At 53.4% G+C, this 14375-nt stretch overlaps 1 protein-coding gene across 10 annotated transcripts in view; it reads left to right on the top strand.

Annotated features, from left to right (window-relative positions):
• Nucleotides 1-14375, top strand: part of CRACR2A (calcium release activated channel regulator 2A) — a 165652-nt gene that overhangs the window by 135273 nt on the left and 16004 nt on the right. For all 10 annotated transcript variants that reach the window (XM_047787800.1, XM_047787804.1, XM_047787798.1 and 7 more), the window contains 4 exons: nucleotides 583-628; nucleotides 2860-2966; nucleotides 5439-5757; nucleotides 9774-9906. In XM_047787800.1, coding sequence (XP_047643756.1) covers nucleotides 583-628; nucleotides 2860-2966; nucleotides 5439-5757; nucleotides 9774-9906 — 605 coding nt within the window. The remainder of the gene's footprint in view (nucleotides 1-582; nucleotides 629-2859; nucleotides 2967-5438; nucleotides 5758-9773; nucleotides 9907-14375) is intronic.

Below are 14375 nucleotides of genomic sequence, written 5' to 3' on the forward strand. Positions count from 1 at the left end.
CCAACGCTGTGGAGCTCCCTCCCTCTGCCAGCCTCTGCCCAGATGCCTCCTCAGAGAGGCCTTCGCCCACCACCCTCCATCTCCGGGACTCTTTAGTCCACTTCCTCGCTTTATTTTTCTCAATAGCAGTGATCCTTGCACTAAAATACATATGCCCTGGGGACAGGGACATCTTCCTTGCGTTCCTGGGTGTAGTCCTGACAGCTGGAGCCACGCCCAGCACACAGTGGGGGCTCAGGAGACAGGGTGAGGGGCGGTACTGATGCGTAAGCAAGTGGCTTAGAGAGGCAGGTGACAGCAAATTCAAGGCAGAGGTGGAGCATCTGATCAGCCCTGGGGGAGGCTCCATTAGGGATCAGATGGACCAGGGCAGGCTCCCGAAGGGTGTCACAAGCCCACTCTGTCTAGCCCCCTGCCTCTGAGCTGGCTTATTCACAGCTGCCCTCTGCCCTTAGCCAGAGTCCCTGTGTGGGCCTTCCACACCCAGCCTTCCTCTGCACTCACCTGACTGTCAAGTCGATGCTCTCGGATCTGTTGACTGCAAACCCCATGCTTCCATAGATTCCCCTTCTCCATCCACAGGGAGAGGAACAAGCACCTTCGGGATGAACGGGACATACGTCTTCAGGTAACTGGCCGGTGCCCCCTCCCCCTGGGGGAAGGCAAGGGCTGTGGTCCTGGGGCAGCCAGACCCACGCTGGGACTGGTCCAAGAACAGCCTGAGACTTGGGAGCTGCTTGGTCCTCTTGTGCGGGCAAGACGGTGGCATAGGATTTTTTGAAAATAGTAAAAATGCAGGGTGACCCACTGGCAGCAGCAGTGTGTTAATTTCCCCTGAAGTGACACGCTTTTTCCTTGGTGCGACTAGACTGAATATTGGGAGGGGCCCACGTTTCTTAGCTGCAGACGTCATAGCTCTACCCCTGAGATGGCGCAGTTGAAATGTCCTGATGGCTTTTAAAACAACGCTCAGGGAGTTCACCTTGCGGCGCAGTGGAAACAAATCGCAGGAATAACCATGAAGAAGCAGGTTCAATCCCTAGCCTCACTCAGTGGGTTAAGGATCCAGCGTTGCCGTGAGCTGTGATGTAGGTTGCAGACGCGGCTTAGATGCCAAGTTGCTGTGGCTGTGGTGTAGGCCGGCAGCTGTACCTCCGATGAGACCCCTAGCCTGGGACCCTCCATATGGCGCAGGTGCGGCCCTAAAAAGACATAAAAAAAATTTCTTCCTTAACATTTTGATCTCTTGATGCAAATTTTGCATTTTTACACTGTCCTGGAATGAATTAAATATATAAATATATTTCACACTTGCATACTTTCCCAAAGAGCTCGAAAATCGTGTATTTATGTAAAGGTCTTCACTTGGGGTGGCAGTAAGCAGAATCTAGGATGTCAGTTTCCCCTATCACCTCCCCCCTTCAATAGTAGCTCTTGGAGGCTCTGATGAAAAAGCAGAGCAGGATGGCTCGATGTGATGTTCCAACGAGCAGGATGATCACGGTGTGAATTTCAAGTGCGTCCTTGAGTAAATCCTTAGTCTCCTCGGACCTTGACCCCAATTATCACATGCAAAAAGGGAATCCCTCTCTTTTTTTCCCACATTACAGGGATTTTTGAAAAAAATAAAATAAACAAACTCTTGGGAACGGAGGCATTGCCCTGGACCCTCAGCCTTTCAGTGCCCTAGATGCGGTCAGCCAAGGGCAGCTCTTTGCCCTGGATTTGGTTTGTAACCGCTACTCCCCGTGGGACCACACACACACACACACACACACACACACACACACACACACACACATACACACAAACACCATCTCTCTTCCTTCACAGGCTGGCTGCGCACATCTCTGCCACCCACCTGTGTGTACGATGAGAGAAAGGCTGAAGCCTACACATGTTTGTTTGATGATGATAATGGTTATAATTGTTTTAGAAGTAACACTGAATTTATTTTAAAACTTCCTACCAAATGTCACCGTAATCCCTTGACCCCATTTCCCTTCACTTGCCAAATTCATTCTGCTTTGAGAAAGGAGGGGAATTAAGAATCCTCATGGGGGATAGACGAAAGCGGGATAAAAGCATGTTCCTGCTGAATAGTAATTAAAGATTAATTGGGCATCACAGCTGTACCTTCAGGGGCCCCGGGAGCGTGGCAACCCCTGCTTCTCTCGTTAAGGATCACTAGGAACCGGGGGCTGGCTGGTTAATGAGAGATTCTTCCTGTGATTTAACGCCCCCTCATCTCCTAGAAGACATCTGCAATGGAGCCCTGGCAAGGGGGGTGTAAGCCCCCCTTCCACCCAGGCTCTCCATGGCAGGTGTGTGAGCAATTTATCCACACCCGGCTTCCTTCCACAAAAGATCAGAAACATGCTGTCTTAGCTTAGTGGCTGTGGACAGGGTGCTGGGTGAGGTGAGCCTCTCGGCTGGTCACGTGTCCTGTCTGGGACTTTGGAAATAAAGGAGGATTGGAGCCCCACAGAAGAGTGTGATTTAAAGATGCATGGAGTTTTTTCTGCCCATGAATGCTTGTCCCATGCAGTCTGCATTTTGCTCTTCTTCATCCTCTGGCAAATTACCACCACCCCTGTGAAGGGGAACCCGGCAGACCCCAGGCCTGAACTTGCATGTGGGTTCATTCGATTGGGCTTTTAGGAGGTGGAGGGATTCCAGTGAGAGACGACCCAAAAGGAATGAGTGGGTGAAGGCCAGCAAGGAGCCGGGGTATGGCTTGCTTTCTTTAGAGTTGAATCTCAAACCTGTCCAATAGGGTGGGAAAGCTGAGCCCTTTTCAGCTCAAACATGGGGACCCGTCAGCAGGCATGGATCTGAGGGCATTTTGTGTTTCTACAGAAAGACAAGGCAGCCAAGGCAAACACAGCTGCTTCCACGGCAGGCTGGAAGCAGCGATCCGGCTCTGTGATAGGCAAATATGTGGACGACAGAGGGATTCTCCGAAGGTAAGTTGTTCCCGCTGGGCTCACGTGTTACCTGTTCTTGGCCTTTCCCACGTTGGGAGCAGGCTCCGAGCCCACGCTGAGTTCACACTGGCCCCGTCAGGGGAGCCTGGGGTCAGCCGTGCTCACTCCCCTTGAATCTTGGAGGACGTGTGCCTTCCCGATCTCACATCTAAGTGGGAGAGGATCTCGGGCAGAGCCAGTCCCCAGGACTGGCTGTTGTCCTCTGAGGCTGGGGGAGAGCACATGGGAAGAGGGTCCGCAAAGGGAGGTGTGTTCTGGTTGGGGCTCTGCTGTCTGTTGAGAAGCATGGATGCTCTCGGGGGGCTCTGCGGGGTAATTAAAGTGCACTACACCATCTCCAGTAGTTGAACTCCTTTACAGACAAGATTTCCTTTCAATAATTCATGCTTAATTAACTCAAGGAGAGCATGTTGGGTTGCTGCTGGACTGCACCCAATTGTGTCTGAGTCCCACTGCTCCTCAAGGGAGACCTCTCTCTGGGGCACATGCCCCATCCCCATGGACGGCCACAGAGAGCGAAAGGCAGCCTAACTCTTAAACCTGGGAGAAAGTCTGTGAACTTGCTGATTGGGGATGGCAAGCAGGAAATTACCAGCTATGCCAAGCAGAAGTGACCTGGAATGTCAATCGGCTGATCAGTCAGGACCTTGAACTTGATCGTCATGGATTCCTTTTCTAAACACCTGAACCTTGAGATACAATAAATGAGCCAAAATCCTGTGGCAGGACTGTTGGTTCCTCAGGACTGAAAATGTGCATTCAGCAAGTGTTTACTGATTGCTTACTTAGTACCAGGCACTCTGAGTTCTGTGAAGCCTCCGAAGATAAACTAGACAGAAGTCCTGCCCTTAATATCCAATATCGAGTGCCTGCTGTGTGCAGGATACTGTGCGATGTGCTGGGGGCCCGGGGGGTGGGGGCACAAAACAGATCCCATCTCGGCTTGTATGGAGCTTATGGTTGAGTGGAGGAAACAGACAATAGTGGATAAATAATCAATAAATCGTGACGACTGAATTCCCATACAGACTTTGGCAGAGGTGACTGCTCTCTGCTGCTGGCACCTAGCATTTGGTGGCAAAACCAAAAATGATCTTAGTCACGCTAGGCCAAAGGTATTCCAGAACGTACTGCGGCTTGAGAACTTCCCCAGTAAAAAGATTTGCCGAGAAATGCTTCATTTTAGGGTCATTTCAGCGGGCAGTCCTTTTCTCTTCTAATCTTCACTCATGTGAGTGGGTCCATTTGGACTCAAGATTCTCCCTGTAAAACAGTCCTCAACTTGGCTTGTTCCCAAAGACCTGAGGGACACAGCCTGTGTGCTGGCCCCATGTCTGTTGCCCAACGCCTCCCCCTCCTACTACGTTTCCTTGTTCTGGAGGCTCAGGTGCTTCTGGAAGCACGCACGCGCTCAGGCCTCTGAGCCCACTCACCCCTGAACCGAAGGAGAAGGGGAGAAGGTATGGAGGGGCTCCGCCTGGCCTCCCTCCCACCCGAAGGCCCTGGGGCAGGCAGCTGCCCCTGCGCTGGTGGACGTCTGCAGTGGGGCCCCTCCCAGAGCCCCGGCCCTCATCTTCCGGGGCTGCTTCCCGCACGTGTCTGGTTTGTGCACTGTCTTCTTGGGGAGGTGGGCAGGGCCGATGGGCCACAGTTCACGGTAAGGAAGCAGGAGAGTTGGCATCTTCCCTGGGGGCACAAAGCTAGTAAGGGCTGGATCAGAGCCAGGGCCACTGACTGTTAAGCCAGGATGCATTGTTTCTGCATCTGTTCTGCTCCGTTCTTCACACCTTTCGTTCTCCTTCATTTCCCACAACCTGTGTGAGTAGTAGGTGTGTCATGATTGCTCTGGCCCCACTAAGCCTCCATGAGGACAGGGCCCTTCTTCATCTATTGCTGACTGTCATTAGTTTAGTACCTTGGAGCATCCATCACCACCTTCACCTTCACCACCTTTACCTTTATCACCTTCCAGTTCACTTTCATCACCAAGTGCTTATATAAGGATTTAGAATGAATGAACTAGGAGTTCCCGTCGTGGCTCAGTAGTTAATGAATCCGACTAGGAACCATGAGGTTGCAGGTTCGATCCCTCGCCTTGCTCAGTGGGTTAAGGATCCGGCGTTGCCGTGAGCTGTGGTGTAGGTCGAAGACGTGGCTCGGATCCCGCATTGCTATGGCTCTGGTGTAGGCCAGTGGCTACAGCTCCGATTCGACCCCTAGCCTGGGAACCTCCATGTGCCGTGGGAGCAGCCCAAGAAAAGACAGAAAAAAAAAAAAAGGAATGAATGAACTAAAGAATCCTGGGTCTGGTTTTTCCCTTTCCTGGCGCCTCTCTGCCCCCAAAGTGAGTGCTCCTCAATTACCTGTTCCAGAAGCTTCCAGGCAGCCCCCGGCTTCCATTCTGATGGATTTCACCATGTTCTCCCCACTCTGCTTTCTTCCCGCAAACAGCCAGTCCGAGGAGGAGGAAGATGTGTTTGGCATCTCAAGGAGGAGAAGCTCCCTGGGCCTGAGTGGATACCCCCTTACAGAAGAGGAGCCGGGGCCTGGGGGCCCTCTGCCCCGGGCACTCCGCAGAATCATCTCCATTGAAGAGGACCCCCTGCCCCAGCTGCTGAGGGGCAGCTCTGAGCAGCCGCTGGGCAAATGCCCAGAAGAGGAGGAGGTCTCTGACCAGGGGGTGGAGGGCCCACTCCAGCAGGCCCCACCTCCAAGACTCACGCCCGCCTCTCCCCGAGGGCAGCCTGTCGGAAAAGAAGCCCTGTCTGAGGTAAGGGCACCTCCCTCGATGGCTTCAAGTTCACCTGGGCCCTCCAGTGTGAGCCCAGAGCCCAACGGCAGCTCTAGATGTCAGATGCAGCAGGCCTGGCGATTCTCCTGTCTGCCAAGCATCACAGGCAGACTCGGGGTCTAGGGACATTCTCCTGAAGAATTCTGTCACTGGCCCCACTCTCAACCCTATGTGTTCTCTTCTGACGCAATTTCAAACACGTTTATTGAGTAGGATAGAGCCTCTGCTTGGCAATTAGTATAAACTATTACTGACTTTTAAAATGGCACCTCTTCTGGTCCATTCTATAACCCCTCCCGCAGGCCAGTCCCTGGTTGGGGACGTTTGCTCACTGTCACTTTTCTCTCAGTTCTCAGCCTACCTCCCTCTCATTCCCGAGTGCCTGCCTGCTCCCCCATCAGTGTGAGCCTCCACTCCCAGGCACCCCCTGCGCCCCCCACAAGGTCTCCCCATTGAGGTCCCCAGGAGGACCAGCCCACACGGCCACCTCCCCTGGAGCACAATGATGACACTTCCCACCCGGTCTGTGGAGTAGGCTCCTCAAGCCCTCCTTCCTCCCCTGGCCCTGGACCCTCCAAAACCTCTCCTGTGCCCAGTGGGACCTTTGGAGCCAAGCCTTTACCCTGGAGGGTTCCCAAGGGGTACATTAGCACGAGTGCCCAGGACTTCTTGGCATCGGCTATCATCCTTTAAAAAAAAAAAATTCTTTTTAAAACTTCACTTGCAGCATGTGGAAGTTTCCAGGCTAGGGGTTGAATCCAAGCTGCAGCTGCCAGCCTACACCACAGTCACAGCAACGCCATGGGCCCAGGGATCTGACCCTCATCCTCATGAATACTAGTCGGGTTCTTAACCCACTGAGTCACAACAGGAACTCCTCAGCTATCATTCTTGGGCCTGGACTAAGATTCATGCCTATAAACCCCTCCTCTGAAGAGCCCTTGCCAAAGAAGGGTGGAGAACTGGGTGGGTGGGGCTTTAAATACCCCCTGGATACCCCCCCAAACGGGAAGCCAGTGTCAGGAGGGCCACAGAAGTTGGGGTGAAGGAAGAGGCTGAGCATCTGCTTCTCCAGGCCCTTGACCTTCAGCCCTCTGGGGAGCGTCATGAGGAGCGTCAGCTCTGTCCTCAGGCAGGTGGGGAAGTAGAGTCCACACCAGCGAGGCCAGCCCTGCCAGCAGGGACGGGAGCCCAGCCTTCTCACCGCCCTGCATCCCAGCTGGCTCCACCAGGGTGGGCTGCCATCTAGCTGGGCCAGAGACTGCAGCAGAGAGGAAATAGATCTGCCGGAAATCCCACAGCCGCGTTGGCAGAGGGTCCTGTGCCAGGCACTGTGCCTTAGCTTGGTATCAGCTTTCGAGAAAGTAGTTTGAGAATAGGAATTAAGAACTTTAAAAGGCCACATCCTTGGAACCACCCCCTCTAGCACCCTTTCCTAAGGAAATAACCAAAATCAGGCAGAAATTTAATTCAAGAATGTCGGTGTATGGAGTTCCTCTGGTGGTCCAGCAGCAATGAATCTGACTAATATACAGGAGGATGAGGGTTCGACCCCTGGCCTTGCTCAGTGGGTTAAGGATCCAGCGTTGCCATGAGCTGTGGTATAGGTCATAGTGTGTTGTGACCTGGTGTGGCTGTGGCTGTGGTGTAGGCTGGCAGCTACAGCTCTGATTCGAGCCCTAGCCTGGGAACCTCCATATGCTGCCGGTGTGACCCCAGAAAGAAAATGTTGGTATATAAGAGCATACGATTGAGAAAACGATAGTGACATAAATTAGACTATACTAATCTAGTAGAATATTATACGGCCATTAAAAATCACAGTTTTGAAAAACTTCAGTGACTCAGAAATATTTATAATTTCATAATATATGAAAAACATAAAATTATAGATGCATTTGAATTTATATAAAACAATATAAATAAATTATATGTGATAACTCAAATCTCTCTCTCTCTCAAAAAAAAAAAAAAAACATATATTGACTCATCTATATAGAAAAAAATCCTGGAAGAAACGCATGAAAATAGGAATAGTGACCATTTCACGAGGGTGGAGTAGATTATGAATAATTATTATTTTCCTCTCCACTGCTTCCTAATTTTAAAAATTAGTACAGATTACTTTTATCTTTTAAAGATTAAAAAAAAAAAAAAGGAGTTCCCATTGTGGCTCAGTGGTAACGAACCCAACTAGTATCCATGGGGATGCAAGTTCAATCCCTGGCCTTGCTCGGTGGGTTAAGGATCTGGTATTGCCGTGACCTGTGGTGTAGGTTGCAGATGTGGCTCAGATCTGGTGTTGCTGTGGCTGTGGTATAGGCTGGCAGCTGCAGCCCTGATTCAACCCCTAGCCTGGGAATTTCCATGTGCCATGAGTGCAGCATCCCAGCCCCCCCCCCCCCCCCAAAAAAAATAAAAGAGCAGCAGGAAGGAGGAGGAGAACATATCCTCTGACTCGCCAGCAGAGGGACCCTTTCTCCAGCCCCCTCCCCACAATTTGGTTGTCTCACTGTCAAGGGCAGGTGGATGTTCCCCCAGGTTAAGGGCATGAACTGGAGTAGGTTCTCTGCTCCAGTGAGGTGGGTCCTGCCTCAAACTGAACCATCAATGCCATGTTGATTGGATCCAGTCTGTAAAATAGGTGCTCTGCCTGGGGAGGGGTGGGGGCAGGAGGAGAACTCAGAGCATCGGCCACATGGTCCATGGCCAGGGCTATCTCCTCCCACTCTGGGCTTCACTGTCACCCTGGTCTCCAGGCCTGGGGATGCACCAATGGCTGCCCTGAGCCTTGGCCTCAAACAAAGGGAGTGAAGGACAAGGCTGGGCCGAAAGCGATGCCTCTGCGTTGGAGGAATAAAGGAGCGGAGGCTGGGCAGCGTTCCTAAGTGTGGGGTTTCTTGGTTTTGAGTTGAGTTTAAATTTCTGTAATTGACCTTGAATTTCCTCCTAAGTACTGCATGGAATCGATTTCTCCCCCAAAGGCTGTTAATGGCTTTTCTCTGAAACTTAAGCACTGCTAATATCTGCTGCCACTCCATTATAGTATTTGCTCAATGTGAGGAGCTAATTCCCCCAAATCCACTTCTAAGTAGAATCTAAAGAGCCTCCTCCGTTGGCCAGGCAGGGCCGGGCTGTGCTGGATTTGGGCAAGCACGCAGCTCTCTGGACTTAATGATCATTCCAAGGAAAGACCCTCTGCTGCTCCGTTCTCTGCCTCTCACTCACCCAGCAACCTCGAGCAGGTCCATTCCCACGGGGCTGCAGTGTTCCAGAGGATCTCAGGCCCGCGTGCTGCTGGGCAGAGAAGGAGCAGCAGGACTGTGTTCTGGAAAGCTCTGCCTATAGCCTGGCATCGTGGAACAGCCCACACTACTGCGTGGAGACAGTTTTGCTTATGTTCAGGGCAGACGGGGATCCTAGGGGGAAGCTGGTGAGATGGGACAGAAGGACAGGATGCAGGGAGACAAGCATGTCCTCCATCTGGTCTAGGCTTTCAGTAACAGAGCAGAAATAAGAGGCCCGAGCCCAGCCTGGGATGTCTCGCTAAGCCTTCTTTTTCTATCTCCTCTTCTCCCTGCAAACACTCCCCTTGTCCTTCCAAGCCCCACAAAAAATTGCTGCCTCCTTTTTCAGCCTGAGCTCAAAGCCCCTGCACCCAGTGACCCCTGACTCACCCCTTGCGCTCCAGGACACTTGGAATGTTGTGCTGTGAGTGTGCCCATGCCAGCCTCCTTCCCTCCTCCACAAACCTGGCCTGGCACAGGGCCTCCAGCACAGCCCCTGGGCAACCATGTTGGTGGAATGAAGGACTCTCTTCCCTCTGCTGATGCTGGAAGGAACCTTGGTGCCCTGAGCCCAAAGCTTCCTGCCTCCGGAGCCAGACTGGCCACCCTGCTGCACTGCTGGTTGCCAGTCCCTCCCTGGACACCGCGGGGATGGGTGAAGGGCGGGTGTGGCAGGCGAGGGGGCTGGTAATTGTCTGCCTCCCACAGGAGGAAGGCTCTGCATTCACCCCAGACCGGCTCTTCAAGATCGTGTTTGTAGGCAATTCTGCAGTGGGGAAGACGTCCTTCCTGGGGCGGTTCTGCGATGGCAGGTTCTCCCCGGGCTCAGCAGCCACCGTGGGTGAGTTCTCGTCCCCTGGCAAAGGAGTAGTTCTGAGCAGGGGGCCTAAGGAGGGGCTATGCGGGTGGGACTGATAGTTGAGGCCCACCTCTGCCCCAGGCTCCACATGGATGGGACCTGGAACTCTGCTTCCCTGCTGGTGTGTGTGTGTGTGTGTGTGTGTGTGTGTGTGTAGATGAGGAGGATGGGGGACAGTGCTCTGGGTGACTTCTTTCACCCATCACATTTCCCTGACCTACATCTGGGGACTGCTGGGTACCAGCTGGAGTCTCATTGTAGAAGCTCATTAAGTCGGCTATTAATAGCTGATCACTGCTTAATATGCTCCCAGTATTATCCTGGGTAATAGTGTATTTAGATGGGGGCCTTTGACCCTTCGGGCAGAGTTGCTTCTTGCATTGGAATACATGGCAAAGCCCAAGGGCATATGACCTTTTAGCTTCCACCAAGTTGAATCCCTCAAGCAAAAAAAGAAAAAAAAAGAAAGAAATCTATTGAGGGCCTTTGATGTGCCATTTAACCATGCTGATAAGTCAACTGTATTAAAAATTCATCGAGAGGATCTAAATATTTACCATGGGTTTTTATAGTTATCATTTCCATCTGCCTTCACAACAGCCCTGAAAGGCAAGCCTGGCTATCAGCCCAGTGGGCAGACGAGGAAACTGAGGCCCAGAGAGGTCCAGAGGCAGGTCCTCATTCCTGCCTGGCTGGTGCTGATACTGCCCACCCCCTCCCCACACACATACCCCTGCTGTTCCATCCCCTTGGGTCACTAACAATACGGAGCTGTTCACACTCAGCATCCAGTTTCTGCCATGGAAGATAGGCAGAGGTTGGCATAGGCCAGGGAGGCTGCTGTGGTTCAATGTAGCAGCAGAAGTAAGTCCTGGACCTTCATCTCAGCTCTGTCACCAACCAGCTGTGTATGCAACCTTGAGAGGACCTGTGTCCTCTTTGGGCTTCAGTTTTTGCTCATCTGAAAAAAAATGAGAAATTTGAACTGGGTCACCCAAGACTGCTTCCAAGCCCAGGGCTCTGTCCAGACCACCTTTGACCGTGACGGTCTCACAAGCTGGCTCTCCAAGACAAATGTTCCTGGCCCAGAGCCTGCCTGGGACGACTTTGATCTCTTCCTCCAGGATAACCTGCCCAGGCCCTTCCCTCCAACTCTCCTCCTGCAGATAGGTCTCATCCTGCAGGCGGCAGGTGTCCCGTTTTTACTGCTGAGCCTTTGCTGTTTCCACATCTGGAACAATTTCCCCACCCCCTCCCTTCTGCCCCATTCCACCCAGAGCCTGGGAGCACCCCCAGGCGAAGAATCAGGACCCTGATGGGACAACAGCGCAGAAGAGTGTGAACTCGTGCGGCTGGTGAGGGATGGCTGGGAGTGGCCCACCTGTGCTGAGCCTGGAGCCACAGGAAGCAGCAGCAGCGCAGCTGGACTGGCCTTCCCTGGAGCCACCAGTGGGGTGATGACCCCTGAGGTCACAGCTCACACTTAGGCCTGTGGGAGGCAGAGGAGGGACACTGACCTCAGGCCCCCGGGGGCGTCCCTCCGGGCGTGTGCATCTCTTATTGGTGAAATCAGGGAATCGGGGGTCTGCTTACACTTCCCATGCACGCCCCTGAGATGGAAAGCTCTGAAAAAAGAGAAAAACAGACTAATGTGCACTTCCCAGGAGGCCAATTATGGAAACACCTACAATTTAGGAAGGGGGAAAATAGACAGGTTTCCAAATCCAGAACACCCTTCATCGCACACAAAACAAGCCGGAGCAGCAGCTGGAATCAGCCTCCCTGGCACACACGTCGGGTCTGATGTCACACCAGTGCCTGGGAGATGCTCCCTTTAAAGGCACAGAGGAGCCACTGGGTTTTGGGCTCCTGGGGCCGAAGCACACTGTCCCCCATCAAGCACAGCTGCCTGGACCCTCAGCATAGCACCAAAAAGGACATGGAGGTACCTTAGAGTGCTCCTCCGTCATTGAAGGCACCTTCGGATCCCCAGTCCCTCACAAGCATGTAGCTTGTCCTCCACCCTTGGCTTGTGCATGACCATGGATCCACGATGCCACGGTGTGATTGGGGGCCCTGCCTCCCCAGCTTAGCACCAGCCGATCCCTTCAAAAACAGGTGTGTGGGCCCTGCAGGCGTCCTGGAATTGTCAAATGATGGTTTCTGTAGGACGTCGGAGCTCACTTTTTCAATGAGAAGACTGGCTTTTGGAGGCTAAGCTCCAGGACCCAGGAGTCCAGGGCTCTTTTCCTGGCCCCGCCTTGGCTCCCAGCCCCCTGCCTTAAACCACGGCCACAGCCCAACATGGTTCTTCCCAAAGCTTTCCTTGGCAGGATGTCCTCTGTTCTTGCCTGGGCACTGGTCAGTTCCCAGCCGTCTCCTCGTGTCCACAGAGAAATCCCACGAGCTTTCCTCCCTGGCAACTCACCGGCACTCCCGCTCCCAATGACCCCTTGGGCCTGTCCTGTTGAGAAAGGGGAACGCCGCCCTTCTTGGGGTCCATCACCCAACTTTGACCCACACACAGGTCCCCAAGGTCGAGTCCACATTCAGGAACCACCTAGGTTGCAAGAGGGGGTCCCCGAACACTCCAGCTGAGCATAAAGACCACGGACCCCCAACCCCCCAGCATCCCCATCACTCAGTTTATAGACGGGGAAAGCAAAGCCCCCCAAATGGGGTGGTCGTGTCATTTACATCACACAACTGGTCAGAGGCAGGGCTGAGGCAAGAACAGGTGCAGGGTCTCAGAGATCTGTCTGGTCCCATGTCACTCTGTGTGGTCTCTCCTGCTGGACACTGACTCCCCATATCCTTCTACACCCCTCACAACCCTGGAGCTCATTTGGCTGCTTCTTGGCCCACCTGTCTGAGGCTGCAAGGGGTACCTCATGGACCAGCGGGGACTCACCGAGCTCCCTGGTCCACGGTGCTCCCTGCAAGATAAATTCCCCATCCTTCAGCAGAGCAATTACCAGTGAGGTGGAACAAGCCCCTCTACCAGCCCCTCTGCCGTCCCCTCTGCCAGCCTGTCTGCCTTTCCATCAAGGGGAGGGCTTGTCCTCAGGGGCTTCAGATCAGACCCCCAAGGTATGTTGACTGTGGTTGGCTTTCTCCTGAGTTGGTATCAGGCAGTAGGCAGCCCCCCCCACCTCCCAGAGCCTAGAGGGGAGATGGCTTTCCTCCTTAGCTAAAGTGAAAATGCTCTTGGGTTGGGCTCCTATTTGTTTTGCTGGGAGCATTTAGCCCTGCACTTAGCCCTGCACTTTCTAGGTAAAGCGAAGCCGCCGGGTGTCCCAGGCCCAGGGCGCTGCTGTAAAACGAAGAAGGAGCCTCTGAACTGGGTTTGCCACTCACAGAGGCTGCTGACCAGCTGGGGCCAGGCTGGGCTTCTTCATCCTTCAGTGGTGTGTGTGTGTGTGTGTGTGTGTGTGTGCTCACGCGCACACAGATGAATGTCATGGGGGCCACTGTGCGGAGGGAGAGATGCCACACAGAAACTGGAAGTAGCAAGCATCCTCCCAATGGGCACGTCACTCTTTTTCTCACCCTGACATGAGCATCCTGTCTCGGGCTGCCCTCTGTGAAGCCCAGGGCCTCTGCTGTCCCTCTAGCCTTGTCATCCTAGGAGCGGTTGGCCCTCCCACCTCCCCTGCCCTGCCTGGCCTCTCACGCGCTCGCCTTTGCCTGGAGACCACGGAGGGGACGACCTTTTCCATTCACTGCCTCTTTGTGGTCGGTCTGTCTCTGTCTGACCTGGCTGCTTTGCTGTCCATCCCAGGCCCTCCAGAGTCAGGACCCCGGGGGCTAGGCCTTTTTGAAGGTGGGTGGGGATGCCCTCTGTTCCAAAATCTGATGCTAAAGGGGGAAAGTGTTTTGCCCCGTTGGGCATCTGTGAACATTCTTACAGGATGTAGGAGGAAGGAAGGTCTGTTATCCAAGAACCTGCATTTCAGTCCCCCGTCTGAGGGCTGCTGTGGCCCCACAGTGGGTCTCCTTGCCTTGAGCCCTCTCTCTGGGGTCCATGACTCCAGGTAGGATCACAGCCTTGGCGGAATGACTGCAAGTGGCTTGACAGCTGAGATTAAGAGCTCTGAACCGTCTCAAGGGGGCATGTTGCCTCTGATTTCCTCCCCACCCCTTTTCTTCTCTTCTGTCCCCCCTCCACCTGCCAAGCCCTTCCCTCCTCATCCTCAACGCACCTTTGCATCTGCCGAAGGCAGTCTGGAAGTGTCATCCATCCTCCCAGGGATATTTGAATTTTACTATGGGAACCTTGGAAAGGATTTTAGGGAGAAAAAAGAGAAGGAAGGAAGGAAGGAAGGAAAGGAAGGGAGGGAGGGAGGAAGGAAGGAATCTGAGGACCGTCTTTCTGTCTCCTCCATTTTCTCAATGTGGGGTAAATTCGTGAATGATGGTTCTCTCGCTTTTACCAGTATGATCTCATCTGA

The sequence above is a fragment of the Phacochoerus africanus genome, chromosome 7, assembly GCF_016906955.1.
Source record: "Phacochoerus africanus isolate WHEZ1 chromosome 7, ROS_Pafr_v1, whole genome shotgun sequence".
NCBI classification, from domain to species: Eukaryota; Metazoa; Chordata; class Mammalia; order Artiodactyla; family Suidae; genus Phacochoerus; species Phacochoerus africanus.